The sequence below is a fragment of the Mustelus asterias genome, chromosome 4, assembly GCF_964213995.1.
Source record: "Mustelus asterias chromosome 4, sMusAst1.hap1.1, whole genome shotgun sequence".
NCBI classification, from domain to species: domain Eukaryota; kingdom Metazoa; phylum Chordata; class Chondrichthyes; order Carcharhiniformes; family Triakidae; genus Mustelus; species Mustelus asterias.
The window spans coordinates 81,996,616-82,023,209 of NC_135804.1; the positions used below are offsets into that span (position 1 = coordinate 81,996,616).

At 45.9% G+C, this 26,594-nt stretch overlaps 1 protein-coding gene across 1 annotated transcript in view; it reads right to left on the reverse strand.

The window, feature by feature from the left end:
* The window catches only part of LOC144493138 (sodium- and chloride-dependent neutral and basic amino acid transporter B(0+)-like), an 81,202-nt gene that overhangs the window by 19,508 nt on the left and 35,100 nt on the right, over nt 1–26,594 (reverse strand). The window contains exons 9-10 of the mRNA XM_078212038.1: nt 9,272–9,397; nt 4,450–4,568 (exon numbers count right to left, since the gene is read on the reverse strand). Coding sequence (XP_078068164.1) covers nt 4,450–4,568; nt 9,272–9,397 — 245 coding nt within the window. The remainder of the gene's footprint in view (nt 1–4,449; nt 4,569–9,271; nt 9,398–26,594) is intronic.

Sequence of the window (26,594 nt, forward strand, 5' to 3'; positions counted from 1 at the left end):
CAGGTCATTGATGAGTGGCTGCTTGCAAGGTCCCACACATGTCTGCTGCGGTGATCTACAAAGGTATTTATAGTGAATTGCCTCCCAATCCAGGAGGACATAGGTCACCTTGAAGAAGCTGACATAGGTGAGTGATGGAAGCCTGTAACCACCTCAGCCACCTTGGACATTGACTCCTTAACCTTTGTCAGTAGTAACACCACCTCTGGTATATTCAATTGCTACCAGTGGTCAATAGCGCATTGGCTCCTGGTCAGCATTCCAAGCAGCCTGAGCCTCTGCTGGTGACCCGTATTGGTGTTCTGGTCACTGCTGTACCTGGCCCTGGAATGCCCTCTGCAGGGTTCCTCTGCAGCTGTGCCAGAATTTGCAGAAACATTGGATGCATTTGACCCATTTTGTCCACCTGAGGCAAGCGATGATTTGGTTACTACAGTCCACCTCCACTCCTGCCTTGAGCACTTCTGACCAAAGAGGAGCCCTATAATAATTGGTCACATCCCAGTCTCCTCCCACTACACCTTGGTCAACTCCATCTTTGAGGTTCCCTGTCGAGAAATCTTCTTGTTGACACAGCCTTGTCTGTGGACACTCAGAGTGATCCTAGAACTGAAAGCCAAGATCCTGAACCATTCTTCAATGACTTTTGAACTTCACTCTGCCATCCCCAACCCTCGACTCTCACTCCATTACACTTGCACTGCTTTTGTGACCAGCCCCCATCACACTTGACCTGCTATCCTTGACTGACAAATTTCCCCCTCTACCAGCCCTCCAGCAACTGAAACAGCTCTCCGTTACCCTCAACTTACTAATCATCATCCTCAAATGTACAGGTGTATTAGAGCACTCTACAGACTCTGTCAGGAACATAATGGGTATTTATTAACAAGGTAAAACTGTACAAAGGCTGGCAGTTGCCCTGCAGCAGCCCAATAGGTTATAATCTCCTTCGGGCTGGTATTCACCTCCTGAACTTAGAAAGCACAAAGCCCAAGCTGGCCACCCAGACAGCGGAACTTTTGCAGATAAAGGGCACCACGACAACCCAAGTGACTTATAGGCAACAGTCGGCTCGACTTCACTAATCATTGTACAGGGGCAAGTATTTAGCCTTATGGGAGAGATTGGCTCCAATGCATCACTTTGAACTGGCTGGAGATCTTTAGACTAGGCATGGGGGAACTGTACAAAGTCATCAATACGTACCCTGAAGTCTTCCAAGAAGGATTTGGGAAAATAAAGGGAGCCAAAGCTAAGATTTACGTTGACTCTGATGCTACGGCCAAATAATTTAGAGCGAGGCCAGTTCCTTACTCTCTATTAGAAAAGGTTTTTTTTAAAAAGTTTTAAAAATGTATTTATTAATCACAAGTAAGGCTTACATTAATACTGCAGTGAAGTTACTGTGAAATTCCCCTAGTCGCCACACCTCGGGACCTGTTCGGGTCAATGCACCTAACCAGCATGTCTTTCAGACTGGGAGGAAACCCACGCAGACACGGGGAGAAAGTGCAAACTCCACACAGACAGTGACCCAAGCCAGGAATCAAACCCAGATCTCTAGCGCTGTGAGGCAGCAGTGCTAACCATTATGACACCGTGCCGCCAGAGCTGGAACGTCTGGAAAAGCTGGGCATCATAAGATCCATATAGTTGCAAAATTTAGCATTACATTTTGTTCATGTGCTTAACCTGATAAGTCAATCTGACTTTGTAGAGACTATAAGCTGACAGTCAATAGGGTTTCTGCGCTTGACCAATGTCCCACAGCCCAGATCGAAGACCTGTGCGCCAAGTTAACTTGGAACCAAACATTTTTCAAAGTTGAACATGAACCATGCGCATCTCCAAATTGAATTGGATGAGCCTTCTCAAAAGTACATAAAAACCATTATGCACAAAGGCCTATACAAATACATTTGCCTCAGTTAGATGCCTGGGATTATAATGGAGAAAATGGGGCCTGTGTCATATAAAGTCCAAGTACAAGGCAAGATTGTCAGAAAACACCTGGACCATCTCTGGTGTAGGGAACATGTGCCAGTACAGACCTCATGACCAGCCATGGGGATGGCCATACCAGCACTGAGCCACAAATGGAAATTGATCCCATGCTGGCCCCTCCAGGTGATGAAGATACAGACTCCAACATGGAAGAAGAAGAGACCAGTGCCCCCACAGAAGTGAGGCCTTAAGAGGAGCCAGAGTCGGTGGCTTTACGGTGCTCTCTTCAGACGTGAAGGCCTCCCATCCGCTTCACATACCCTGATGTGGTCCTGCCTCCAGCCGATCCCAGGCCAATCATTAAGCAGTGGAAAATACCCCCCCTCCCCCACCCGTCCCAGTGATGCAGGGGAAAGAAACAGTCGTGAGAGGAGTGGGATGTTATGATGGCCATGGGGGTTCATTAGATCTTCCCATGGAGCTCATTGAGTATGGGCTCTTCCATTAGGTGAGTGGAGGTTCACCCAGTAGGGATGAAGCAGCGGGGATTTAAAACCAGCTGGCTCCACTCAGGCTCGCAGTCAATAGGCCCGGAACTGATCTGCCCTCTGTAGATGCTAAACCACCTCCAGATACTACTGTAAATAAACAGGTGATTGGTGATGGAAACTGGCCTCACTAAGATTATTACAGGAAACAAAAAATTGATTTACGCATGGAATCAATAACACAAATGTCACGGACAAACACAGTTTATTAATGAAAGTCAGCACGGGATTTATTTTAAGGGAAACTCACGTTTAGTTAACTTGCATGATATTTGTTTTCTCTGATATATATAAATAACCTAGATCTTGGTGTACAAGGGACTATTTCAAAGTTGGCAGGTTATACAAAACTTGAAAACATTTGGGAACTGTGAGAGTGTAAGTGTAGAACTTCAAAGGGATAGGAGACACATTAGTGGAATGAGCAAGCAGATGGCTAATGAAGTTGAATGCAGATAAATGTGAACTGATTCATTTTGACAGGAAGAACATGGAGAGACAATATAAAATAGAGTAGAACTCTAAAGGTGCAGGAGCAAAGAGTCTGGGTATAAGGGACCTGGGTGTCTGTGTGCATATGTCATTGGAGGTGGCATGACAGGTTGAGAGAGCAATTAATAAAGCATATAGTATCCTGGGCTTTATTAATAGGCCCATAGAATACAAGAACAAGGAGGTTACATAGAATTTGTATAAGACTCTAGTTTGGCCTCAGCTGAAGTATTGCATTGAATTCTTGGTGCCGCACTCGCAGAAGGATGTGAAGGCATTCCAGAGAATGCAGAAACGATTCACAAGAATGGTCGCAGGGATGAGGAACTTCAGTTATGAAGATAGATTGGAGAAGTTAGGACTGCTTTCCTTTGAGAAAAGAAGGCAGAGCGGAGATTTGATAGAGGATTTCAAAATCATGAGAAGTCTGGATAGAATGGATGGGGAGAGACCAAACCCACTTGTGAAAGGATCGAGAGTGTGGGCACAGATTTAAAGTAATTGGCAAAAGAAGCAAAAGTGAAAAGAGTGATAAAACCTATTCATGCAGTGAGTGGTTGGGGTGTGGAATGCACTGATGAGATTGTGATGGAGGCAGGTTCAATTGAAGAATTCAAAAGGGAATTAGACTGTTAGCTGAAAAGGAAGAATATGCAGGGTTACGGGGAGAGGGTGGATTTTGAGATTTCCTTCTTCAAGATTTCTACAGTTTCAATGTCTTGTACGCTTCCTATCTCTTCCCATCCTGACCTACCTGTAAGGTGCATTTCTCAGACTGAATTTAGGACTTTCTACATCAAAGATGTCAAACCAAGTTAGTTCAATTTGCAACTTTCTACCTCCCACAGAATTAACTGCATTTACCTTCCAGGGCTTCCTGACATCTGACTTGCACCATCTCATTTATAATTGCTCGTCATGACTTTCCTGAATATTGTAAACCCCTTTTATTTTCATTTCCCATGTTCTGAATTTATCCATGTTTTATCAAAACTCTTGAAAGCCATAACATCATTCAGTTTTGACAATACAGACACTTCCTCTTTGTTTCACTGAACTGTCCACCTAGATAATCTGTGTAAATCCTATTTTGACAAGCCACAACCTTCTGATGAGAGGTGATAGTGTTTACAGCTGACCGAGCTAACACTGAGACGGAAACTTACCAAAGTGGTAACTTTAGTTAACTGCACTGAAAGAGAAGACTTCAAGCATTGAGCACAATGTAAATCTGACTGACAGCATGATAACAAAGCTAAATTTCATCTGTTTATCCAGCTTCTGTATTTAGCAGATGGGGAAGAGTCAGTCAGCCCCACACCATCACTGAATAATATTCAACAAGCGGAAAAAACAACACACGAGTTTCTTCTTTATCCTCATCCTGTGAAATGTATCACCTTTTAGAGTTATAACCAGCACTATATGTGGAAAAGTAGCAAACTATTAAAGGATAACTTACCTGTGTTACATAGACAAGACCAAGGAAATACAACAACATACAAACGGCAGCTGTCAGATAAAGGCGCTTTGATTGTAAAAATGGACGGAACTGGTCCAGCAGGGTTGTGAAAATTGTTTCTGAGGAAAGAAAATGTTTGATATCAGTAATGAATTCAGAATTTATGCAGTATCAGAGAGACCACTAGAGAGACCAATTCCCTGCCGACCAGAGATCCAGATGGGGAAAGATTTGTCTATCCACATGTCCATTCTCTGAAACATATATTTTACTCAATCCTGTTACTCTGGTATGTGGGAAGTTTTTAGAGAAAACCATATGATTATTATCCTCAGACACCAAGGGAGGAATTTTAACATTAAAAAACAATGGGCTTGGATCGAGTGGGAAGGGGAGGTTAAAATCCCAGGAATCTGTTTCCTAATCAAAACGCCCTTCAACCGTCCATCCCTGGCTTTAATTGAAATTTATAGAAACATAGAAAATAGGAGCAGGAGTAGGCCACTCAGCGCTTCGAGCCTGCACCACCATTCAATATGATCATGGTTGATCATGCACTTTCAGTTTCCCACTTGCGCTTTCTCTCCATACCCCGTGAGCCCTTCATCCATCCTATGAGATCCCCTCTCATTCTTCTAAATTCCAGTGCATACAATCCCAGTCAATCCAGTCTCTCTTCATATGTCAGTCCTCCCATTCCAGGAATCAGTCTGGTCAACATTCACTAGACTCCCTCAATAGCAATAATGTTCTTCCTCAGACTCGGAGACCAAAACTGCACACAATATTCAAGGTGTGGCCTCATCAAGCCCCTGCATAATTGCAGCAAGTCATCCTTACTCCTATACTCAAATCCTCTTGCTATGAAGACCAGCATACCATTAGCTTTCCTCGCTGCCTGCTGTACCTGCATGCCAACCTTCAGCAACTGTTCCACCATGACACCCAGGTCACGTTGCACTTCCCCTTTTCCTAAACTGCCAACATTCAGATAACCCTCCTTTCCGTTTTGAAGGTGGGTGGGTAATCAACCAATGTCAAAGATGCAGATGGGTAATTGAACATGATAAAGAAACTACTGATGTCAATCAGGTTTCTTGGGATTTTGTATACTAGGAGGTGAGTGTAGGGTAAAGGGTTAACACTAATGTTCGCTGCTGAGCATATGTCTAAGGAGCTATGTCACAACAATATCATTCACTGAGCGAAGATGTGTGACACATCACTGAGAGTAGCTCTAGTTCCGTCTTGGTCTTAATTAATCTTTGTAAATAGATTGCATGCAAGTAAGAGTCTTTGTACAAAAGACCATTGCATCCAGCAAGATCCTTTGTAGAGTAAGAAGCCAATGAATTCCGAGATGAACCAACAGTAATAGATGATGGCAGCAGTGACCACATCTATAGAGAAACAGTGGAAAACAGTGTGAAAAGACTCAAGTGAAATCCAGCAACAGTGCAGAGCAGCAGGTGAAGGACTTTGAAGACAAACAAATAACAAGGGCAGCCTAGTAACCGACAAGACAATGCACACAGGAAAAGATAACCTTGTTCCAAGATGAGAAATGACCACCACTTTGCCTCAACCAGAATCATTAAAAAACATAAAGACCCTCAATGAGCAGCAGTCAAGCAATCCTATCTTGAGGAAATATTCAAACATTGTCACCACTTCAGCATTGTCGATGATCTCTTGGTGTCTGATGTAATAATGGTGGTTCCACCAGCTCTCTCCCTGGAAGGCCTTGAGAAGATCCACCAAGGACATCTTGGTGTAACCAAGTGTCAAGCCAGGGCACAGTAATCTGTATGGCAGCCAGGAATTTCACACTCCATTGAACAGATGGTCTCCAGTTGTGTTACCTGTGCCTACATGCCCTCACCTCTGAACTTTTTATTATCTCCTTGAAGAAAATGTTCTCTAATCACGGCATTCTGGATACTGTCATCTTTATAATGGATCACAATTCATCAATGAGTGCTTCCAATCCTTTGTAGCATCAGCTGGATTTGTGGCCACCAGCTCCCCAAAATTCCCTCAGTTTAATGCAGAAGCTGGGTGAGGAGTATGCACAATAAACAATCTCCTCAGCAAGAACAAAGACTTTGAGCTCATCCTGCTTAGCTATTGCTCCAACTATTACATATTGGGTTTTCGCCAATCAAGCTTCTGTTGGGTTATAGCTACAGACCCAGCTTCCTTTCCTGCCCCACATCTTGCTACCAAATGTCATAGTGGAAAACCATGATTGAGCTCGGAAAAAACCGAGTGAGCGATTCAAGTTTGTATGTTGAACCAAAGACATAGGTCTCAAAATCTTCGGATACCTGGAACGGGAGAGAACTTATGGATCAGAGACTGGAACTGTACAGGAACAGTAATTAAGAAGCTACAGCAACTGCAATCATATCTGGTTGAGACAGTCAGGCATCATTTGCAGGAACAGATTTGCCCTAAACTCAATGGACAGAAAACCATTAACAGCATGGGCAGAGTACCCTGAATCGCAAGGGACCATCACACCAACCTAATCAGGACTGAGGGAAATGAGGAGGGACAACCTCCAAGAACTGATCTCAGAGCAACAGGTTTCCATTCTACCACAGAAGGAGCTCTGCACTCATTCAGGAAGAGCTCCTTAAGAGAAGAGTCTTTGGGACTGATGTACAAAGAACAAAGAACAATACAGCACAGGAACAGGCCCTTCAGCCCTCCAAGCCCACGCCACTCCCCGGTCCAGGATTGAATCCTGAATCCAGGATCCCCGCCCAATTTTCCAGCCTATCTACATACTAATATCCTATCCACCGAGCTGTCCCTCACAGCTACGATGCTTTGTTCATCACAACCTATTAGCTCACCCCCACCCTCCCATTCCAGACCATGTGATCTCCAGGGAGAGGCGAAAACCCAGAGTGAAAACCCCAGGGCCAATATGGGGAAAAAAAAATCTGGGAAATTCCTCTCCGACCCCCTGAGGCGATCGAAACGAGTCCAGGAGATCACACTGGCCCTGATCGGAAAATGCTTCCCAACCCTATTCATTTCCACTTCCACGAACACCATATGAATTCCCTGCCCCCGAGACAGGTTCCCAACTATCCGCAGTCTCGCTCTGTACTGGCACCAGCAAGTTGATCATAGAATGAAGCCTTGAAACGAGAAACAAAGAACAATTAGCCCGCACCGCTCCCTGGTCCAAACTAAACCACTCTTTTGTATCCCTCCATTCCCACTCCGTTCATATAGCTGTCTAGATAAGTCTTAAACGTTCCCAGTGTGTCCGCCTCCACCACCTTGCCCGGCAACACATTCCAGGCCCCCACGACCCTCTGTGTAAAATATGTCCTTCTGATATCTGTGTTAAACCTCCCCCCCCTTCACCTTGAACCTATGACCCCTCGTGAACGTCACCACCGACCCGGGGAAAAGCTTCCCACCGTTCACCCTATCCATACCTTTCATAATTTTATACACCTCTATTAAGTCTCCCCTCATCCTCCGTCTTTCCAAGGAGAACAACCCCAGTTTCCCCAATCTCTCCTCATAACCAAGCCCCTCCATACCAGGCAACATCCTGGTAAACCTCCTCTGTACTCTCTCCAAAGCCTCCACGTCCTTCTGGTAGTGTGGCGACCAGAACTGGACGCAGTATTCCAAATGCGGCCGAACCAACGTTCTATACATCTGCAACATCAGACCCCAACTTTTATACTCTATGCCCCGTCCTATAAAGGCATTTACACATGTAGGAGCATGTGTAAATAATAATATGGGGACAAAGACTCAGGTGGGGAGGACACAGATGTAGAATAAAAGGGTAACTCTAATGATAGCTACTGAGCATGTGTTTTAGCACTGCTGCCTCAGTGCCAGGGACCCAGGTTCAATTCCTGGCTTGGGTCACTGTCTGTGTGGAGTTTGCACATTCTCCTCATATCTGCATGGGTTTCCTCCAGGCGCTCCGGTTTTCTCCCACAGTCCGAAAGACGTGCTGGTTAGGTGCATCGGCCATGCTAAATTCTGCCTCAGTGTACCCGAACAGGTGCCGGAGTGTGGCGATTGGGGGATTTTCACAGTAACTTCATTGCAGTGTTACCTTAAGCCTAGTTGTGACACTAATAAATAAACTTAAACTTATTTCACAGTGATATCACTAACCGAGTTGAGTGTGAAGCATCTTGGAGAGTAGTTCCAGCTGTGCCTTGGTCTTATGTAATCTTTGTAAACAGACAGCACGTAAATAAATGTTTTTGAACAAAAGACCATTGCATACAGCAAGATTTCCCCAAGAGCTGACAAATCCTGAGATGGACCCACAATAACAGAGTGACAAGCTTTACTCCTACTTTCAAGCCAGCTGAAGGCATGATCCTAATAATGGAGAAATTATGATTGGGAATGCATAAGATGCCAGAATGAGAAGAGTGCAGATATCTCAGATGATTGTGATGTTGGAAGAGACTGCTGAGATAATGTGGGACAAGGCTATAGAGGGATTGGAAAACAAAGATGAATTTTAAAATGTAAGGGTTGCGGTACTGGAAATTTAATAAAAATTGTATTATTATGAAATCTTCCAGATATTGGGGTACCCTGCCCCAAAATGTTACTTTAATGCAGCTGTTAACCCATTTAAGTCAAACAGATTGTGTTCCGCTAAAACTGCGAGCAGAGGATATCCAGAAAGAAATATTTTTCATTTGTCCACATACTTCACCAGCAGTAATTTCTCATTGTATATTATAAACTTAATAATTCAGATAACTTCCTTTTATATAAGTGGATAGAGCTTGCTTGAATGAAGCAATACCATTCTCACCTAGACCTGCAAACTGAGTATCGAGTCCCAGAGTAATCAACATGAAGAAAAATAAGATGGACCACAAAGGTGCCCATGGCAACTGTGCAAGGGCCTCTGGGTAGGCGATGAAAGCCAAACCAAAACCTAAATACAAATGAAGTTATACAATTAATGGAGTTCAGTGGAAATATAAAAGTAAACTCATGTTATTTACTTAAAATCCACTAATTTATCCAGTCAACATTTATTAAAATTTGCTAATGGATTAGTACATGGAAGTTAAAATGGTGCAATCGTATGTGTTTGCAGTATAAATCACTGAATCTATATTACGCACAATGGAGAGATTCTTTTGGTACCCAAATTGTCAAGACCTTTCATAATTTTAAAGACTTCTATTCGGTCATCATCGGCCTTCTTTTGGGGAAGGGAAAAAGGCACCCAGCCTTTCAATCTTATCCTGATATATTTATGGTATCATCCTTGTAAATCTTCTCTGGACTTCTCTCACTTCTTGAATATAGTCATAATCACAGCATTCCAAGATCTCCTGGTATACACTATTTTTCCCCAGATGAGGGATATGAGGTTATGGAGCTGCCAGGGGTGTACCTCTGCCACATTTCAGAATTTCAGCAGGCACTCCATCTGTTCCAGAGTTGTTATTCAACTGTTGAATGCTTTTTGCAATGTTGCTCAGGACTGGGGTAGTGCCAACAGTGAGTCAGATGGGGTCCTGAGGAATGGAGTTGAGTGTATTTAAGTTGAACACAGAGAACGGAATTTTATACCCTCCCCCACACCCTGCAGCATATTTTGCGGCAGCAGAGGCAACCTGTCATTGGCTGGCAGTGGAGTCTCCTGGCCCTGCCATTGTCAATGGGGTTTCCCGTCATTTGCGCCCTTCACCACCGGGGAACTCAACAAGGGTTCGCCATTGGCAGGACCAAAAGATCCTGCCAGCAGGAACGACCAGAAAATCCCACCCAGAGTCTTGAATGACAAGTTCTTCAAAATGGTCTCTCCAGTGAGTACTGACTGATTCCCTGTCTTTGATGAACTTACCTTCATGTTGGCACCAAGCAAGATAGTCCCTTGAGTGATTGTGAGATAGGTTCTCTTGACAATGCTGAAGAAACTGCATGCCATTGGTGTCTGCAAGTTGTTGAATCTCCCCTGGTCTTTCTACCCATCATTTGTATAATTTATGTCATGGATTTTATGCTTTACCATTGCCTTCAGACTGTTGGGCTGATGCTTCTGACAAGGTAACAATGCAGTAAAACAACCGACAATTGCCTCAACAGAAAAGCATCAGCCCAACCGCCTGATAATGCACAGGATGTACATTACTAGACGATTGTGATCATTACAAAATGTATTAGTAATTAACAATAATGCAGTATCAGTAATTTGTATTATCAATAAATAAAAGCAACTTAGAAATGTACTTAGAAATACTCAATGTGCTTAAAATGATTCACATTATAAATATACCAAGTCATGAATTCATTCAATTCATTTTCATTCGCAAAATATTGAAAATGGACAAAGTATAATGTACATATAATGTAAATAATTGACCCTTTATCAAATGTTATGATGTTAATTGCTTCATGACTTCTTGTTCTCAAATGATTTGGCATGTTCACATTTGTAGTAGGAGATGCTGAAACCCCTGCTTATTAAAGGGCTTTTAAAACAAAGTAGATTAGTCTAAAATAGGGACCATAATGTGCCTTGTATATACCAAAGGTATCAATCACTATGTGCCTCCTACATATATTATATGAAGGCATTGTCTATTAAACACAATATAATCAATAGTAGTGAATTTTTAACAAATATTGTAATTTAAAAATTTAGTTTTAAAGGTATTTGTGAGCTTTGACCAAAAGCAACTACCCCACAGCATAATGGGAAAAAGCAGAACCAGACAGGCCACATTCAAATGGAGCAATGAAGTTTAGAACTTAATCAGTAAAAGGCTTTGGAAGACCTTGCAGCTGTGAGGTAGCAGATAAAGGGACAACTATGGGAAGGGGGGCAGTCAACACTGTACTGAGGGTGCTGTACCTAAATGTATGCAGTATACTGAACAAGGTAATGAGCTGGGAGCAGGCGTTGTAATTGGAGGTACAATGTTGTGGGCATCATAGAAAATTACAGCTCAGAAACAGGCCTTTTGGCCCTTCTTGTCTGTGCCGAACTATGTTTTGCCTAGTCCCACTAGATAGAATGAATGCAAGCAGGCTTTTTCCACTGAGGCTAGGGGAGAAAAAAACTAGAGGGCATGGGTTAAGGGTGAAAGGAGAAAAGTTTAAAGGGAATATTAGCGGGGGCTTCTTCACGCAGAGAGTGGTGGGAGTGTGGAATGAGCTACCGGATAAACTGACCTGCACTTGGACCATATCCCTCCACACCCCTCTCATCCATGAACCCATCCAAGTTTTTCTTAAATGTTAAAAGTGACCCCGCATTTACCACTTTATCCGGTAGCTCATTCCACACTCCCACCACTCTCTGCGTGAAGAAGCCCCCGCTAATATTCCCTTTAAACTTTTCTCCTTTCACCCTTAACCCATGCCCTCTAGTTTTTTTCTCCCCTAGCCTCAGTGGAAAAAGCCTGCTTGCATTCATTCTATCTATACTCATCAAAATCTTGTACACCTCTATCAAATCTCCCCTCATTCTTCTACGCTCCAGGGAATAAAGTCCCAACCTATTCAATCTCTCTCTGTAACTCATCTTCTCAAGTCCCAGCAACAGCCTTGTGAACCTTCTCTGCACTCTTTCAACCTTATTTACATCCTTCCTGTAACTAGGTGACCAAAACTGTACACAATACTCTAAATTAGGCCTCACCAATGCCTTATATAACCTTACCATAACACTCCAACTTTTATACTCGATACTCCGATTTATAAAGGCCAATGTATCAAAGGCACTCTTTACAACCCTATCCACCTGTGACGTCACTTTTAGGGAATTCTGTACCTGTATTCCCAGATCCCTCTGTTCAACTGCACTCTTCAGAGTCCTACCATTTATCCTGTACGTTCTTCTTTGGTTTGTCCTTCCAAAGTGCAATACCTCACACTTGTCTGCGTTAAATTCCATTTGCCATTTTTCAGCCCATTTTTCTAGCGGGTCCAAATCCCTCTGCAAGCTTTGAAAACCTTCCTCACTGTCCACTACACCTCCAATCTTTGTATCATCAGCAAATTTGCTGATCCAATTTACCACATTATCATCCAGATCATTGATATAGATGACAAACAACAATGGACCCAACACCGATCCCTGCGGCACACCACTAGTCACAGGCCTCCACTCAGAGAAGCAATCCTCCACAACCACTCTCTGACTTCTTCCATTGAGCCAGTGTCTAATCCTATTTACTACCTCCCCATGTATACCTAGCGATTGAACCTTCCTAACTAACCTCCCATGAGGGACCTTGTCAAAAGCCTTGCTGAAATCCAGGTAGACAACATCCACCGCCTTCCCTTCATCCACTTTCCTGGTAACCTCCTCGAAAAACTCTAATAGATTGGTCAAACATGACCTACCACGCACAAAGCCACGTTGACTCTCCCTAATAAGTCCCTGTCTATCCAAATATTTGTAGATCCTATCCCTTATCACACCTTCCAATAACTTGCCCATGACCGACATCAAACTTACTGGCCTATAATTTCCAGGATTTCTTTTGGAACCTTTTTTAAACAACGGAACAACATGAGCCACCCTCCAATCATCCGGCACCTCCCCCGTGAATACTGACATTTTAAATATGTCTGCCAAGGCCCCTGCAAGTTCAACACTAGCTTCCCTCAAGATCTGTGGGAATACCCTGAACGGTCCTGGGGATTTATCCACTCTGATTTGCCTCAAGACAGCGAGCACCTCCTCCCCTTTAATCTGTAAAGGTTCCATGACCTCCCTACCTGTTTGCCCTATTTCCGAAGACTCCATGCCCGTTTCCTCAGTAAATACCGATGCAAAAAAACCATTTAGTATCTCCCCCATCTCTTTCGGTTCCATACACAGAGACGTGGTTGCAAGGGGATCAGTGGTGGGATCTGAATATTCAAGGATATGGAGTGGGAGCAGAGCTGAGCCGGGACAGACAGAGAGACAGCCATTAAAGGTAAGACTTTGTTTGTTTCATAATTTGAAACAACTGGTAAACTGATATCACAGTAGACTGTGACCTGATTGGCTGGAAGGGACTCTGGGCTAAATTTGAAAATCTATTCTGAGTTACTGATGTAAATTACTGATTTTAATTTGATTTCAGTTCAAGAGGGATAAATAATCAGTTTTTTAAAATAATAGTATTAAAATAGTATAGGAGACAAGGGCGTTAGCTATTAATATTTATAGTGGAAATCTAGCACCAGGGACTGTATAGTTAATTATAACCTAAATTTTTAAGTGTTTTATTTGTAAATAAATTCATTAGTGGTATAAATGTCAGTCAGTGAGATAAAGTGCTTCATCTGTGAGATGTGGGAGATCCATGAGACTTCAAGCGTTCCGGACAACTACATCTGCAGGAAGTGCACCCAATTGCAGCTCCTCACAGACCGCATGGATCGGTTGCAGCAGCAGTTGGATACATGTAGGAGTATGCAGGTGGCGGAAGGTGTCATAGACAGGAGCTTTAGAGACGTGGTCACACCCACGGTGCAGGCAAATAGATGGATGGCTGCTAGAAAGGGCAGGCAGTCAGTGCAGGAATCCCCTGTAGCTATCCCCCTGTCTAACAGGTATACTGTTTTGGATACTGTTTTGGGAGGGGGGGAACTGCCTTTCAGGGGAAAACAGCAGCAGCCAGGGCAGTGGCACCATGACTGGCTCTATTGTTCAGCAGGGAGGGTCAAGGCGCAGAAGAGCGATAGTTATAGGGGACTCTATGGTCAGGGGCGCAAACAGGCATTTCAGCTGGGAAAGAGACTCCAGGATGGTATGTTGCCTCCCTGGTGCCAGGGCCAAGGGTGTCTCTGAATGGGCATGGGACATTTTGAAAGGGGACGGCAAACAGCCAGAGGTCATGGTACACATTTGTACTTATGACATAGGTAGGAAGAGTGACAAGGTCCTGCAAGGGGAGTTCAGGGAGTTAGGTAGTAAGTTAAAAAAGAGGGTCTCTAGGGTTGTAATTTCAGAATTACTTCCTGTGCTACATGCCAGTGAGGCTAGGAATAGAAAGATAGTGCAATTAAACATGTGGCTATAGAGCTGGTGTAGGAGGGAGGGTTCAGATATCTTTATCATTGGGATCTCTTCCGGGACAGATGGGACTTGTACAAAAAGGATGGGATACACCTAAGCTGGAGGGGCACCAATATCCTGCCAAGTAAATTTGCTAGAGTCACTCGGGAGGGTTTAAACTAGTATAGCAGATGGGTGGGAACCAGAGCAGTAGGTCAGCAGGAGAAATAACTGAGGCAAAGCGACAAACTAAAGCCAGTATGATTAAGTGGAAGAGCAGGCAGAGAGTAGTTGTTGAACACAGTGGGACTAGTGGTCTGAAGTGCATTTGTTTCAATGAAAGGAGCATAATAGGTAAGACAGATGAACTTAGAGCTTGGATTACTACTTGGAACTATGATGTTGTTGCTATTACAGATACCTGGTTGAAAGAGGGACAGGATTGGCAGCTAAACATTCCAAGATTTAGATGATTCAGGCATGATAGAGGGGGATGTAAAAGGGGTGGGGGATTTGCATTACTGGTTAAGGAGAATATCACGGTTGTATGGAGGGAAGATACCACAGAGGGTTCAGGCAACAAGGCAATATGGATAGAGCTCAGGAATAGGAAGGGTGCAATCACAATGTTGGGGGTTTAATATAGGCCTCACAACAGCCAGTGGGAAATAGGGGAATAGATATGCAGACAGATTTTGGAAAGATGCAAAAACAATAGGGTTGTTGTAGTGGTTGATTGACTGGGAGTCACATACTGCTAGGGACTTGGATGGGGCAGAATTTGTGAGGAGCATCCAGGAGGGTTTCTTGAAACAGTATGGAAATAGCCCAACTCGGGAAGGAGCCATATTAGACCTGGTATTGGGGAATGAGCCTAGCCAGGTGATCGAAGTTTCAGTAGGAGAGTATTTCTGGAATAGTGATCATAATTCCTTAAGTTTTAAGGTGCTTGTAGATAAGGACAAGAGTGGTCCTTGGACAAAGGTGTGAAATTGGGGGAAGACTAACCACAACAACATTAGGCAGGATCTGGAGAGTTTATGCTTATGCTTAGAGCCCAAAGAAGTAGGGGAGATCCTAAATGAATACCTTGCGTCGGTATTCACAAAGGAGAGGGATGTGTTGACTGGGAGTGTCTCGGAGGGGAGTGTTGACCCGTTAGAGAAAATCTCCATTACAAGGGAGGAAGTGTTAGGTTTTTTAGAGCATATAAAGACTGACAAATCCCCAGGGCCTGATGGAATCTATCCCAGACTGCTCAGGAAGACGAGAGATGAAATCGCTGGGCCTCTGACGCAAATCTTTGTCTCGTCACTGGACACAGGTGAGGTCAGTAAGAAGTTTAACAACACCAGGTTAAAGTCCAACAGGTTTATTTGGTAGCAAAAGCCACACAAGCTTTCGAGGCTCTGAGCCCCTTCTTCAGGTGAGTGGGAATTCTGTTCACAAACAGAACTTTTAAGTTCTGTTTGTGAACAGAATTCCCACTCACCTGAAGAAGGGGCTCAGAGCCTCGAAAGCTTGTGTGGCTTTTGCTACCAAATAAACCTGTTGGACTTTAACCTGGTGTTGTTAAACTTCTTACTGTGTTTACCCCAGTCCAACGCCGGCATCTCCACATCACAGGTGAGGTCCCAGAGGATTGGAGGATAGCTAATGTGGTCCTGTTATTTAAGAAGGGTAGGAAGGATAACCCGGGAAATTATAGGCCGGTGAGCTTGACGTCCGTGGTCGGGAAGTTGTTGGAGAGGATTCTTAGAGATAGGATGCAAGCGCATTTAGAAAGGAATGAACTCATTAACGATAGTCAGCATGGTTTTGTGAGAGGGAGGTCATGCCTCACTAACCTGGTGGAGTTTTTTGAAGAAGTGACTAGAATGGTTGACGAGGGAAGGGCCGTGGATGTCGTCTATATGGACTTTAGTAAAGCGTTTGGCAAAGTCCCTCATGGTAGGTTGGTGCAAAAGGTTGGATCTCATGGGATAAAGGGGGAGGTGGCTAGATGGGTGGAGAACTGGCTTGGTCACAGAGGACAGAGGGTGGTAGTGGAAGGGTCTTTTTCCGGCTGGATGCCTGTGACTAGTGGTGTTCTGCAGGGCTCTGTATTGGGACCTCTGCTGTTTGTGATTTATATAAACGATCTGGAAGAAGGTGTAACTGGGGTGATCAGTAAGTTTGCGGATGACACGAAAATGGCTGGACTTGCAGATAGTGAGGAACATTGTCAGAGGCTACAGAAGGATATAGATAGGCTGGAAATTTGGGCAAAGAAATGGCAGATGGAGTTCAATCCAGATAAATGCGAAGTGATGCATTTTGGTAGAACTAACATAGGGGGGAGCTATACGATAAATGGCAGAACCATAAAGGGTGTAGATACGCAGAGGGACCTGGGTGTGCAAGTCCACAGATCCTTGAAGGTGACGGCACAGGTGGAGAAGATAGTGAATAAGGCATATGGCATGCTTGCCTTTCTAGGACGGGGCATAGAGTATAAAAGTTGGGGTCTGATGTTGCAGTTGTATAGAACGTTGGTTCGGCCGCATTTGGAATACTGCGCCCAGTTCTGGTCGCCACACTACCAGAAGGACGTGGGGGCTTTAGAGAGAGTGCAGAGGAGGTTTACCAGGATGTTGCCTGCTATGGAAGGGCTTAGTTATGAGGAGAGATTGGGTAAACTGGGGTTGTTCTCACTGGAAAGACGGAGGATGAGGGGTGACCTAATAGAGGTGTATAAAATTATGAAAGGCATAGATAGGGTGAACGGTGGGAAGCTTTTTCCCAGGTCGGTGGTGACGTTCATGAGGGGTCATAGGTTCAAGGTGAAGGGGGGGAGGTTTAACACGGATATCAGAAGGACGTAAATTACACAGAGGGTGGTGGGGGCCTGGAATGCGCTGCCGGGCAAGGTGGTGGAGGCGGACACACTGGGAATGTTTAAGACTTATCTAGATAGCCACATGAACGGAGTGGGAATGGAGGAATACAAAAGAATGGTCTAGTTTGGACCAGGGAGCGGTGCGGGCTTGGAGGGCCGAAGGGCCTGTTCCTGTGCTGTATTGTTCTTAGTTCTTTCTTTGTTTAGATTGGGGGAGGCTGTTTGAGGGTAAATCAACATCCGACATATGGGAGTCTTTCAAATATCAGTAGATGGGAATTCAGGACTGGCATTTACTTGTGAAGATGAAGGATAAGTGTGCAAGTATCGGGGACCCTGGATAACAAAGGACATTATTAACCTTGTCAAAAAGAAAAAGGAAACATTCAGAAGGTCCAAAAGGCTTAGAACAGATAAAGCCTTATATATAAAGAACATAGGAAGGAACTTCAGGAAGGAGTTAGGAGGGCTAAAAGGAGTCATGAATTGGCAAACAAAATCAAGGAAAATCCTAAAATATTTTATACGTATGTAAAGAGCAAGAAGGTAGCCAGGGAAAGGGTTGGTTCACTCAAGGATAGTGGATGGAACTTATGCATGGAACCAGAGGAAGTGGACAAGATACTAAATGAATACTTTTCCTCATTATTCACCAAAGAGAAGGACTTGGTGGAAGAGGAGACTAGGGAAGCGTATGTAGATATTCTGAGTCATGTCGATATCAAAAAGGAGGTAAAAAGCATTGTGGTGAACCATTGTTGGTTCCCACTAGGTAGTGCTGAGACATGGTCTGGCCAGGACTATGAGTCTGTATATATGTTACTGTTGGGGTTAGGGTTGGGCTGTTCTACCTGTTAATGTAGTTGTTATGGTACACCCCAGTCGGCTGCGCCTCCTGGGAGAGGTATAAAGGTCACTGCTCTGCCTGGTGACCCTTTAGTCTGGGATCGTGTACTGTATATGGTAGCTCTGTTGTTGTTGGCAATAAAAGCCTTTATTTCCCGAGTACATCACGCCTCTCGTGTGATATATCGCGCATCAATTTTATTGCCAACAAATAAATTCTTTTTTTTGTGAAAAAGAAACGACAAAGAAAACATGGAGCAAATGCTTAAACCCGAACTGGCTTATGTTGGACCCACGTGCGGCGGGCGCATCGAACACTTTCGACCACTGGTTGAAGTGTTTCCAGGATTACTTCGACGCCTCCACAGCGTTCACCGACGACGCTGACAGACTCCGGGTCCTCCACGCGAGGGTAAGCGACGCTGTATACCTAGCGATCCGTGGGGCCACCGACTACAAAGGGGCCCTCGAGCTTCTCAAGAAGCGATACAACAAACCGCCGAATGAGATGCATGCTCGATACCTTCTAGCCACTCGACGGCGGCAGCCCGGCGAAACAATGGAACAGTACGCATGCGAGCTTCAACAGCGAGCCAGAGCCTGCAACTGCAAGGCAGTGTCGGCAGACCAGTGGATGAACGACCTCGCTCGAGATGCGTTCATGGCGGGAATCGGCTCGTCGTACATCCGCCTTCGGCTGTTGGAGCAAGGTAACCTCGACCTCACTAAATCCATAGAGTTAGCTGATGCTCTAGAAACGGCCTCCAAAAGTCTGGCGATGTATACCGACGGCCACGTGGAGACAGCGTGGCAGGGGCAGTCACAGACCCCACTTCATTCAGCGGGACCGAAAAACTGCACGATTGCGTTCCCAGCCTCTGACCTGACGACGGCAGCAGCTCCAGGTGGCCCGCGGTGTTACTTCTGTGGGGGGGTGAAACACCCTCGGCAGCGATGTCCAGCTAAAGCGGTGTTGTGCTCCGCCTGCGGCAAGAAGGGGCACTATTCCAAGGTATGCCGGTCCAAACCTCCATCCAAGAACAGCAGTGCGGCGTGTGACTCCCCGGAGCCGGCCTCCTTGTCTTCTGCGTCTTCAAGGTCTTCTACCACATGCGATTCCAGGACGTCGCCATTCTGAACGACGGAGTCGCAAGACACGTGCGACCTCCAGGGGCCGCAGGTTTTGGCGCCATCGTCCACGTGCAACCTATGGGGGCAGCCATGTTGGTCGGCACCGACCGCGAATGACCAGCAGGGGTCGTCATCAACCATCTCAGCTGCCTGCAGTTGTGCCCACGAACCAACGGTGGCATCGATCATCCTGGACGAGGCAAAGCCTCACAGACTCGACAAGTCCATGATGGACATACAGGTAAACAAACGCCCGATTTATTGTCTGTTTGACAGCGGGAGCACGGAGAGCTTCATTCATCCAGACACCGTGAAGCGGTGTGGTCTCCAGATTCGGACGGTCAAGCAGACAATTTCGATGGTGTCAAGGTCCGGGTCTGTCACCGTGCTAGGGAGTTGCGTGGTCAATCTGACGGTGCAGGACACAGTCTACGAGAACTTCAAGCTCCTTGTGTTACCGCATCTTTGCGCGCCAATACTCCTAGGACTAGATTTTATGGTCCACTTGAAGAGTGTAACCCTGCAGTACGGTGGGCCATTCCCTCCGCTTTCAGTGGGAGACCCGCAGCCTCTAAATTGCCCAACGCGCTCCACATGTAGCCTCTCAACGCTTAGGATTACCACACCCTCCCTATTCCAGAATCTTGTGCCAGGCTGCAAGCCCATCGCAACAAAGAGTAGGCGTTACAGCGCTGAAGATCGGATCTTCATTCGATCTGAAGTTCAGCGGCTCCTCAAGGAAGGGATCATCCAACCTAGCGCTAGTCCTTGGAGAGCGCAAGTCGTGGTGGTTAAGAATGGGAACAAACCCCGGATGGTCATAGACGATAGTCAGACCATTAACAGATACACGCAGCTGGATGCGTATCCCCTCCCGCGCATATCTGACATGGTCAACCAGATTGCGCAGTACCGGATGTTCTCCACCATCGACTTAAAATCTGCTTACCACCAGCTCCCCATTCGCCCAGAGGACCGACAATACACGGCCTTTGAGGCGGATGGTCGCCTGTACCATTTTTTAAGGGTTCCTTTTGGTGTCACGAATGGGGTCTCGGTCTTCCAGCATGCTATGGACCGAATGGTGGACCAGAACGGGCTGCGGGCTACCTTCCCGTACCTGGATAACGTCACCATCTGCGGCCATGACCAGCAGGACCACGATGCCAACCTTCTTAGATTCTTACGCACTGCATCTCACCTGAATCTGACCTACAACAGGGAGAAGTGTGTATTTCGCACGCGCCGCCTAGCTATCCTCGGATACGTGGTGGAAAACGGGGTCCTTGGCCCTGATCCAGACCGTATGCGTCCTCTCCTCGAACTTCCCCTGCCCACTAGCGTCAAAGCACTGAGAAGATGCTTAGGCTTCTTCTCATACTACGCACAGTGGGTTCCCAATTACGCGGACAAAGCCCGTCCGCTCATCAAGTCTACCTCTTTTCCCCTAGCAACAGAGGCTCGCTTAGCCTTTGCAAGAATAAAAGCCGACATCGCGAAAGCCACGATGCACGCTATCGATGAGTCCATCCCCTTCCAGGTGGAGAGTGATGCATCTGATTTCGCCCTGACCGCCACACTTAACCAGGCGGGCAGGCCCGTCGCCTTTTTCTCTCACACCCTCCAAGGCCCTGAAATTCGACACTCGGCGGTGGAAAAGGAGGCCCAGGCCATTGTGGAGGCCGTTCGGCATTGGCGCCATTACTTGGCGGGAAAACGGTTCACTCTGCTCACGGACCAGCGGTCCGTGGCGTTCATGTTCAACAACACGTTACGGGGTAAGATCAAGAATGATAAGATCTTGAGGTGGAGAATCGAACTCTCCACCTACAATTATGATATCATGTATCGTCCAGGGAAGCTCAACGAGCCCTCGGATGCCCTGTCGCGTGGAACATGCACTAGTATGCAGGAGAATCGATTGCAGGCTCTCCACAATGACCTCTGCCATCCGGGGGTCACTCAGCTCTTCCACTTCATAAAAGCCCGGAATCTACCCTACTCGGTGGAGGATGTCAGGTCCATAACCAGAAGCTGCCGGGTATGCGCGGAATGCAAACCGCACTTCTACCGCCCTGACAGGGCACAACTCGTTAAGGCCACTCGTCCCTTCGAAAGACTGAGTGTGGACTTTAAGGGCCCCCTTCCCTTGACAGATCGGAACGTGTACTTCCACAATGTGGTTGATGAGTACTCACGATTCCCTTTTGTCATTCCCTGTTCTGATATGACTGCTGCCACGGTTATCAAGGCGTTTCGTGATCTTTTCACCCTGTTCGGTTACCCCTGTTACATCCACAGCGATAGGGGCTCGTCGTTCATGAGCGATGACTTGAGGCAATACCTGCTCTCATATGGGATTGCCTCTAGTAGAACCACGAGCTACAACCCAAGGGGTAACGGACAGGTCGAACGAGAGAATGCTACAGTCTGGAAGGCTGTCTTACTGGCGTTGAGGTCTAAAGGTCTTCCAGTCTCCCGTTGGCAAGAGGTACTCCCTGATGCGCTCCACTCCATACGCTCACTCCTGTGTACAGCAACCAACGCTACTCCTCATGAGAGAATGTTTTCATTCCCTAGGAAGTCTTCCTCTGGGACCTCATTACCGTCTTGGTTGACATACTCAGGACCTGTCCTCCTGCGGCGACATGTTAGGACCCGCAAGACCGACCCTTTGGTTGAACAGGTCCATCTCCTCCACGCCAACCCTCAGTATGCCTACGTGGCATATCCTGATGGGCGAGAGGACACGGTCTCGATTCGAGATCTGGCGCCAGCAGGGGGCTTGGAAACCCCTGTCGCTCCCACACCTACTGTTAGGGACCCCCCAACCATTTTTTCCCCTCCTGACACGGCGCGGGCAGTATCGGGACCACCACTTAACCCTCTTACTCCCGTGTACAGCTTGCCTGAGTCCAGGAAATGGTCGCCACTTCAAGGCGTGCCCGACTTCAGCGGATTGTCACCACCTCGGGGTCTACCGGCCCGTGAGGCACTGGAGGAGTCGCTGGACATCGCCTTGGAGAGAACGTCACCGCGATTGCCTGAACCAGTGTCATCGCCGGTGTTGAGGAGGTCACAACGACGGTGCGGTCCCCCAGACCGCTTGAACTTATAGACAAATGCACAATTGTTCTGTGTTTTGTACCCTGCCGGCCTTTGTTTTCAAAGGAGGGGTGAATGTGGTGAACCATTGTTGGTTCCCACTAGGTAGTGCTGAGCCATGGTCTGGCCAGTACTATGAGTCTGTATATATGTTACTGTTGGGGTTAGGGTTGGGCTGTTCTACCTGTTAATATAGTTGTTATGGTACACCCCAGTCGGCTCCGCCTCCTGGGAGAGGTATAAAGGTCACTGCTCTGCCTGGTGACCCTTTAGTCTGGGATCGTGTACTGTATATGGTAGCTCTGTTGTTGTTGGCAATAAAAGCCTTTATTTCCCGAGTACATCACGCCTCTCGTGTGTTATATCGCGCATCAAGCATTAAAGTAGATAAGTCTCCAGTGCCTTGGGGATCTACCCCAGAATATTGAAGGAGGCAAGGGAGGAAATTGCTGGGGCCTTAACAGAAATCTTTGTATCCTCATTGGCTACAGGTGAAGTTCCATAGGACTGGAGAATAGCCAATGTTGTCCCATTGTTTAAGAAGGGCAGCAGGGATAATCCAGGAAATTATAGGCTAATGAGCCTTATGACAGTAGTACGGAAGTTTTTGGAAAAGATTCTTAGGGACAGTATTTACTCACATTTGGAAACAAATGGACTTATTAGTAATAGATAGCATGGTTTTGTGAAGGGGAGGTTGTGCCTCACTAACTTGATCAAGTTTTTCGAGGAAGCAGCAAAGATGATAGATGAGGGAAAGGCAGTGGATGTTGTATACCTGGATTTCAGTAAAGCCTTTGACAAGGTACCTCATTGTAGACTGGTACGAAAGGTGAAATCACACAGGATCAGAGGAGAGCTGGCAAGATGGATACAGAACTGACTTTGGCATACAGGACAGAAGGTAGTAGTAGCAGGGTGCTTTTCTGAATGGAAGGCTGTGACTAGTGGTGTTCCACAGGGATCAGTTTTGGGACCTTTCATAGAATCACAGAATCTTACAGTGCAGAAGGAGGCCATTTGGCCCATTGAGTCTGCACCGACCATAATTCCACCCAGGCCCTCTCCCCATAGCCCCATGCATTTACCCTAGCTATTCCCCCTGACACTAAGAGGCAATTTAGCATGGCCAATCCACCTAACCCATGCATCTTTGGACTGTGGGAGGAAACCGGAGCACCCAGAGGAAACCCAAGGAGACATGGGGAGAATGTGCAAATTCCACAGAGACAGTGACCCAAGCCAGGAATCGAACCCAAATCGCTGACACTGTGAGGCAGCAGTGCTAACTACTGTGCCACCGTGCCGCCCGATCTGAAGTATTGTGTCCAGTTTTGGTCTCCTTAATTGAGGAAGGATGCTGTGATAGCACTGTGCCATGATGCCGCCCTTGTTGGTTCATCATATATATAAATGATTTGGAGGAAAATGTAGCTGGTCTGATTAGTAAGTTCGCAGACAACACAAAAATTGGTGGAGTTGTGGATAGTGAAGAGGATTGTCAGAGGATGCAGCAAAATATAGACCAGTTGGAGATTTGGGCGGAGAAATGGCAGATCGAGTTTAATCCGGCCAAATGTGAGGTAATGCATTTTGGAAGGTCCAATGCATGTAGGAATTATAATGTAAATGGTAGAATCCTTAGCAGTAATCACAGGCAGAGAGATCTGGGCTTACATGTCCACCAATCACTGAAAGTGGCAACGCAGGTGGATAAGGTAATCATGAAGGCATAGGGCATGCTTGCCTTCATCAGTTGGGGCATTGATTATAAAAATTGGCAGGTCATGCTGCAGCTGTACAGAACCTTAGTTAGGCTTCATTTGGAATATTGTGTACAATTCTGGTTGTCACACTATCAGAAGGATGTGGATGCTTTGGAGAGGGTACAGAAAAGGTTTACCAGGATGTTGCCTGATCTGGAAGGTATTAGCTATGAGGAGAGGTTGGGTAAACTTGGTTTGTTCTCACTGGAATGAAAGAGGTTGAGGAACGACCTGATAGGGGTTTACAAGATTGAGTGGCATGGACAGAGTGGATAGTCAGATGCTCTTTCCTAGGGTAAAAATGTCAGGGACTAGGGCACATAGGTTTAAGGTGCATGGGGAAAAGTTTAGAGAAGACGTGCGAGTCAAGTTTTTTACAGGGAGGGTGATGGTGAATGTCTGGAACCCACTGCCCAGGGAGGTGATGGGCGCAGGCCCGATTGCGGCATTTAAGGGACATCTAGATGAAAACATGAGTCGGATAGGAATGGAAGGATACGGACTCCATAAGTGCATTTAGTTTAGGCAGGCATCATAATCGGTGCATGCTTGGAGGGCCAAAGGGCCTGTTCCTGTGCTGTACTGTTCTTTATTCATGTGACCTATCAAAAGGACAGGCAGATTGAGTAGAGGAGGCGGGGTTACCTTGTTGGTAAGAAACAAAATTAAATTATTAGGAAGAAGCGATATAGGGTCAGACGGCGTAGAATCTGTATGGGTAGAGTTGAGGAATCGCAAAGGGAAGAGACCCTGATGGGAGTTATGTATAGGCCCCCTGGCAGTAGTCAGGATCCCGGACAGAAAATAAATCAGGAGATAGAAAAGGCACGTAAGAAAGGCAATATTACAGTAATCACGAAGGGTTTCAATATACAGGTGGACTAGGAAAATAAAGTTGGTAGGGGATCCCAAGATAAAGAATTTGTGGAATGTTTGGGGGATGGATTTTTGGAGCAGCTTGTACTGGAGCCCACTAGGGAATAGGCACTTCTGGATCTGGTAATGTGCAATGATGATATGGAGATGCTGGCGTTGGACTGGGGTAAGCACAGTAAGAAGTCTCAGAACACCAGGTTAAAGTCCAACAGGTTTATTTGGTAGTACAAGCTTTCGGAGTGTCACTCCTTCTTCACCTGAATAAACCTGTTGGACTTTAATCCAGTGTTTTGAGACTTCTTACAATGTGTAATGAGGCAGACTTGATCAGGGAACTTATGGTGAAGGAACCCCTAGGGGGCAGTGACCACAATATGATCGAATTCACCTTGCAGTTCGAGAGGGAGATGTTGGAATGGGATACAACAATGCTACAATTGAGTAAAGGAAACAACAAGGCATGAGGGAGGAGATGGCCAGATTTGATTGGAAAGGGACCCTAGCAAGGAAGACAGTGGAACAACAGTGGCAAGAGTTTTTGGGGATATGTTGCCTGGTATGGTGGGAAGGTCTTATGAGGAAAGGCTGAGGGACTTGAGGCTGTTTTTGTTAGAGAGAAGAAAGTTAAGAGGTGACTTAATAGAGGCATACAAGACAATCAGAGGATTAGACAGGGTGATAGCTAGCACGAGGGGACATAGCTTTAAATTGAGGGGCGATAGATATTGGACAGATGTCAGAGGTAGGTTCTTCACTCAGAGAGTAGTAAGGGCGTGGAATGCCCTGCCTGCAACAGTAGTGGACTCGCCAACATTAAGGACACTTAAATGGTCATTGGATAAACATATGGATGATATTGGAATAGTGTAGGTTAGATGGGCTTGAGATTGGTTTCACTGGTCGGCGCAACATCGAGGGCCAAAGGGCCTGTACTGCGCTGTAATGTTCTATGTTCTGTGTTCTATTCAGAAGGCACAACATAAATCCATTCCAAGGAAGAAGAAGCATGTTAAGGGGAGGACGAGGCAACTATGGCTGACAAGGGAGGTCAGGAATAGCATAAAGGCAAAAAAAGAGCATACCACAAGGTGAGGAATAGTGGGAAGTCAGGGGATTGGGAAGCCTTTAAAAGGAAGCAGAGGACAACTAAAAAAATAATAAGGGTGGAGAAGATGAAATATGAGTGTAAACTAGCTAGTAATATAAAAAAAATTGCAAGAGTTTTTTTTAGATACATAAAAGGTGAGAGAGAGGCATGAATGGACATTGGCCTGCTGGAAAATGAGGCTGGAGAAGTAGTAATGGGGAACAGAGAAATGGCAGAGGAAGTGAATGGGTACTTTGTATCAGTTTTCATAGTGGAAGACACCCGGAGCATGCCAGAACTTCAAGAAAGTCAGGGGGCGGAGGTAAATGTAATGGCCATCATTAAGGGGGAGGTGCTTGGGAAGCTGAAAAGGCTGAAGGTGGATAAATCACCCAGACTGGATGGACTACATTCCAGGATTCTGAAGAAGAT